General features: G+C 55.8%; 1 protein-coding gene across 1 annotated transcript; it reads left to right on the top strand.

The window, feature by feature from the left end:
- The first annotated feature begins 1,813 nt into the window (after positions 1-1,813).
- On the top strand, positions 1,814-4,948 carry EDF1 (endothelial differentiation related factor 1). The gene is made up of 5 exons (XM_021533669.3): positions 1,814-1,944; positions 2,061-2,112; positions 3,082-3,242; positions 3,779-3,872; positions 4,398-4,948. The coding sequence occupies exons 1-5, from the start codon at positions 1,867-1,869 to the stop codon at positions 4,457-4,459; spliced, it is 447 nt and encodes a 148-aa protein (XP_021389344.1). The 5' UTR covers positions 1,814-1,866; the 3' UTR covers positions 4,460-4,948.
- The last annotated feature ends 699 nt before the right edge of the window (positions 4,949-5,647 follow it).

Here is a 5,647-nt window from a genome sequence, read left to right as displayed (position 1 = left end):
CTGCGCCGGCGGGGCGGGGATGGGCGGGTTCTCACTGCGGGGAATTCACCCTGGGCCGGGGAAATCCTCGCCGTCAGAGCCCGGCGCAGTGACCGAGCGGCCAAAGTGACTCTCCCGGGAGCCTGGCTGCAAAGACGGGGCCGGAGAGGAGAGGGTCGAAGTGAAGGGCGCGGGGGGCTCAGGGACAGCGAGCCCTTGGCGAGGGGCCAGGTGCTGCTCAGGCACCGTCAGGGCGGGATGCTCCCTGTCAGGGAGCCGGGGACAGCGCATCCCTGCGTGTGTCGGCACCGGGAATGGCACGTGCACAGCTTCCGAGGATGGGCACCGCTTCACCAACGGCACTGCATCAGCCCTTTTCCCGGCACAGCCACACTGCTCTGGAACACTGGCATGGAAAACTTGGTGATGTCATCCATCGAAGAAAAATCCTGTCTGCATTTCCTGAAGTGACCGTGACCTGGCAGCAGGACATGCTGTTCCCAAAGAGACAGGAAACCTGCACCAAAGGCTTGCTTGGAATGCCCGCCATAGGACGGGACTCCCAGTCCTGCTGTTGCGGCACGCCGGCTCGACCGCACCGGTCCAAGGAGAAGGTCTTGCACCCTGCTAATGTCCTACCTCAGGAGCTGCTTTCTCCTGTTCTCTGGAGTGGGGGCCAGGCATGGCGCAGTGACAGATGAGAAATGCAAAACCCCGGGGCCATCCCGGCACCTGACTTCCAAGCAATGCCCTGGATCACCACCGTGACTAGAATCTGACCACTCGTCATGCGCTTTGTCATGGGAAGACCCCATAAAAATCCACCCGGGGCGTGTAACGCTGTCCTTTCGCTTCAGAAATGACGAGAGCAGGAGCAGCTTTTCATGCCTTTACTGTGACTGCAAAAGTTTCTGGGTGATTCCGATATAGTTCAGGGATTTTCATTGAATCACACACTATCCCAAGCTGGGAGGGACCACCAGGATCACTCAGCCCAGCCCCGGTCCCTGCCCAGACCCCCACCAACCCCACCCTGACCATCCCTGGCAGCGCTGGCCAAAGGCTCCTGGAGCTCTGGCAGCCTCGGGGCCGTGCCCATTCCCTGGGCAGCCTGGGCAGTGCCAGCACCTCTGGGGAAGAACCTTTCCCTGATCTCCAGCCTGAGCTGCCCTGGCCCAGCTCCAGCCACTCCCTGGCTCCTGGACCTTTCACAGCCAGCAGGGATCAGAGCTGCCCCGCAGGAGGAACTGCAGCCCCAGCGCGGTTTGACCTCTGTATCGCCTTCTCTAGGCTCAACCAACCCCGTGCCTTCAGCCGCCTCTCCTCGCCCCCTCCGGACTGTGCCCATGCCCGTGTCCGTGCTGCGGACGCTCTGCCGGGCTCCCCGCGGCACAAGGCCCCGCTGCCATCCCCGCCCGGCCCTGCCTGGGCCGCGCCCGGTGCCCGCGGCCGGAGCCAACCGGCACGGCCAACCGCCGCACGGCGCATGCGCGCCTCGGGTCTGACAGCGCCGCAGAACAAACCAATCCCTGCCGGGCGACGGGTGACTGGCAGGGTCCACAGCCAATCGAAGTGTGTACAGGTACGTGCTTTTGCCCCCAGGTTGGCGTGGGCACCAGCCAATCACATAGCGAGAAAGAAGGCTGATTGGCAGGGAGCTGCGCCTATCAAACGGAGCTGCGTCACTCCTGGGTGCAGTTAAGCCAACAGTCCATGCAGAAACCTAAGCCCCGCCCGCTGCGCTCGCTCCTGTCTCCACCTATGAGCGACTGTCTCTGCTGATGGACGTGCGTCTCGCCCTATCAGCGGGCGCCGCGCGGCCGCGCCCCCGGAGGCGGGCAGAGGGCGGTGCCCGGCGGCGGGCGCGGCCCGGGAGGGGTCGGAGCGATGGCGGAGAGCGACTGGGACACGGTCACGGTGCTGCGCAAGAAGGGCCCGAGCGCGGCCCAGGCCAAGTCCAAGCAGGTCAGCGTGGGGAGCGCTGCGGGGCCGGGTGCGGGCGGCGGGCCTGGGCTCGGCGTGGTCGAGGCCGCCGCTCCGAGTAGCCCCGTGCTCACCGCGCGCCTTCGCTTTTTCCCCAGGCGATCTTGGCGGCCCAGCGGCGCGGGGAGGACGTGGAAACTTCCAAGAAGTGTGGGTATCCCGCGGGGGTCCGGTCCGGTTTGGGGCGGCTGCCCGGGATGGAGAGAGGAGGCAGGAGGCGGCACCGCCCGGCTGAGGCAGTGATCCCGAACTGGGCCGTAACGATGGCGCCCCTGGGGCTGCCCCTCAGCTTCTGGGTGCCCGGGGCAGAGATCTGCCCGGCTTCTGCAGAGATCTTGGGAGAGCTTTTGTGATCGCAAGACTTAACCTCTCTGTTTTGGCACCGTATTTCTTTTGCGAATTTGAATGGCTGCCGATCTTCCTATGGCTCTTAAAAAATTCCTTGTTTCTTCTCTGATGTAAATTGCCCGTTCTCGCGCTGTAGGGAGGCTATTCTGATGGTTGGAAATAGAGAGATCATCCTTGAAGAAGGTTAATCAGCTTTATTGGGACACTGAATGTCAGAGACTAATGTGAGAGAAAGGATTCAAACTAGGGCTTAAATACTATAACATGAGAGAAAACAATGCTCTTGAAGCTGTCTTTTAGCAAACCTAAGTAAAATTGGACTTTACTTATCAAAGATGTCATAAAATTGCTTAAAAGCTACTTACTTGTGGTACCTCATACTGAGCAAGCACAATTCAAGTTCAAGTATTGACCCCTCTGTGCTGCAGCACAAATATGTGTCTGCAGTAAAGCTGTTAGAGCACTAAATCCCCAGCAAAAATCAAGACTTGCCCTGTCTGGAGTGAAAGTTCAGGTCTGAAGTAGGGAAAGGGAAGAGCTCTTCATGGCTAGGTGTGCACAGCACTATGAGGAGAGCTAAGGTAATATTCCCTGATGAGCAGGAGAATTGGGTGAGATCAATGTTGATGTTGGTATGTTGAAATTCTGACAGCGCCCTGTGATCCTGGGCAGCTGATGGCTTGGAAAAAGTCCTCTGAGACTTTTTGGCACAGCTTTGAACCTTATTTTGCTTGTCCTTGGTTATTTTTTCGTTCTTGCTTCAAATGACAGGGGCAGCCGGCCAGAACAAGCAACACTTCATTACAAAGAACACAGCGAAGCTTGACCGTGAAACAGAGGAGCTGCACCATGATAGAGTTTCCCTGGAGGTGGGCAAAGTGATCCAGCAGGGCCGACAGAGCAAGGGCCTCACACAGAAGGACTTGGCCACGGTGAGTGGAGCACATCCAGGTGAGGGTGGGCACCTTCCCTGTTCCCTCATAGGCAGCTGCAGTGGAATGGTGTCATGGGCTGGAAGTTTGAGGAATGCAGCATCTCTGGTGTCTGATGTCCTGGCAACTTAAGTTGTCTGGGAAACGTTTCGAGGTTTGTCTGTGCAGCCCTTGAGCCCCAGGTTGGAGGCAGAGCCTGTTTGTGGCTGATCAGCTGGTAGGAGGCTGCTTCCTGCCTCCTCCCAGTAGCTCACACCAGTCTGTACCATCTGGGCTGAACAGTGTTAGCAACTCTATGCTGTCTGAAGGAACAGCAATCCTGGTGTGTTCCTATTCCTCCTGAGAAGGAAGGAGGTCAAAGTCCCTTCAGGATGGATGTTACCAGCACTGGGACACTTCAGGGAGGTGCTGGTGGGGATGGAGTCAGCCTGGGAACAGCACTTTGTGATCTGTCCTGGCATAATTCCTTATCCGTGTGAGTCCTGGGGGGCTGCTGCTGAGCATTGCTGTGTTTGAGACTCATCCTCTCTTTTCAGAAAATCAATGAAAAACCACAAGTTATCGCTGACTACGAATCAGGACGAGCAATCCCCAATAACCAGGTCATGGGCAAGATTGAAAGAGCCATTGGTGAGTTAAGGGAGACTTCAGAAATACTGCCAGTGCTTGGAGGGGTGTTTTGGGGGAAAGTATTTACCTTTTTCCTGTGAGGAACGTTGCTGGCTGGAGTTTATTGTGGGTGTGGTGCCATTAAGTCATGTTTTGTTAAAACCTGGATCTGCTGACTGAACCAGAACTGGGAGCTCTTGATCTTTGTCTGCACCTTCATGCCTGCAGCTGTGCCCTGGGGACTGTCCCTGTGTGCTTGCCCCCAAAACCTGTGAGATGCTGAGACCCATGGAAGCCTGATTGCGCTTGTAGAAGGATTCAGTGTTGGTTTTACTCTCCTGGGCTGGTTCAGATCCTATCTGATTGGTTTTTGTTTGATTGGTTTTTGTCTAGTGCTCCTAGAAACTAAAGTAGGATTCTCCTGAACTCTGGTTCCCCTGCTCTCTTTCTGGATGTTCTCTTCCTTAAGGCTAGATTTGGTGGAAATAAAAGTTACTGGTGAATGATTGAGTACTGATGGTGATGGTCTCCTTTGTCTTATTCCAGGGCTCAAACTGCGTGGAAAGGACATTGGAAAACCGCTGGAAACTGGCCCCAAAGGGAAATGACAAAAAAGCCTCGAAATCAGTTTGCTCAGACTGATCTGGTTCTCCTCAACCACTCTGCATATTGCCAAGCTGAACAAGAGGGTTTCAGACTTGCTTTGGGGGGAAATCTGCTGAATCTGTACCTGCTGTAAAAAGGCAACCTTAAAGAAGCAATTTTCCTGATGTTTGTTTTTCCTTGCTCCTTTTCAGAGATTGATGATCTAAACCCCAAGAAAAAACCCAAACCCTGCCTCTGATTTGCTAGAAAACGTGTACATTGTGGTGTTAGCAGCAGCTGATATTAAGGCACTTAGGGTGGTCTGAAATGTGAGGATTTAATTGAAACAATTTGGGGGATGGGTGAGATATATATAAATCATTTGGAGAGAGTTTGGGCTTGATCAGAAATGATGACTCAGTCACTGTATCTCAATGAGTTTGGTTTGTTCTTTCCAGCCTGTTTTAAAGAGATCTATAATAAAGTTTGATACCCTTCAGTTGCCCAGGGGAGCTGCTGCATGTGACCAGCTGGTAGTAAATGTTGTGGCTGGGTGTGACGAGCTGCATCAACTCTTCCTCTGGGATTGTAATTAATGGACACCTGGGGTGCCTGGGATGAGGGCCAGCACTGTCACAGCCTTCCTGGCTGTGTCACATCTCCCTGCGTCATGGATGGTGCAGCTTGGCCAGCAGCCTGGGGCTGGAATCAGTGCTGTGGAGGTGAGAGGAAGCTGTGGGGATCTGCAGTGACATCAGGTGGCGCCTGAGCCCTCCTTGCCCTTCCCCAGCTCTCAGCTCCCTTGGGCCCTCATTCTGCAAGCAGGACAGGGCTGTGAGGATGATGCTTGGCATGACTGAGGCATCACCTAAGGGGGACACAGCTGGGTGAGAGGGAGACAGGCTCTGGTCACAGTCTGGGAAAGCAGGATGTCACTCCAGCTGGACATGGGGGCTGGGGGTAGCAGGATACTCCTTGTGCGGGGGCTTAACTGGGCTGTGTGTGGGGCTGGGTTTGGAGTTCACAGTGCTAAGTTGTGAGAGCTGGGGGTGAGGGAGGGGCCCTGGGCTTGGGTGCACTGGGTACAGGGTGGGGGTCCAGGCCCTGAGTCCAGCCTGCACCTCAGCCTACGCTGGGTTTTGCAGTGACGTTTATCAAGTGCATTCACAAGGTGTGCGGGCAGCAGGTGGGCACCTATACACCAGAGTGGG

Source organism: Lonchura striata, chromosome 22, assembly GCF_046129695.1.
Source record: "Lonchura striata isolate bLonStr1 chromosome 22, bLonStr1.mat, whole genome shotgun sequence".
Lineage (NCBI taxonomy): Eukaryota > Metazoa > Chordata > Aves > Passeriformes > Estrildidae > Lonchura > Lonchura striata.
The sequence above is the reverse complement of the archived record's forward strand: the minus strand, read 5'-3'. Positions and strand labels throughout refer to the sequence as shown.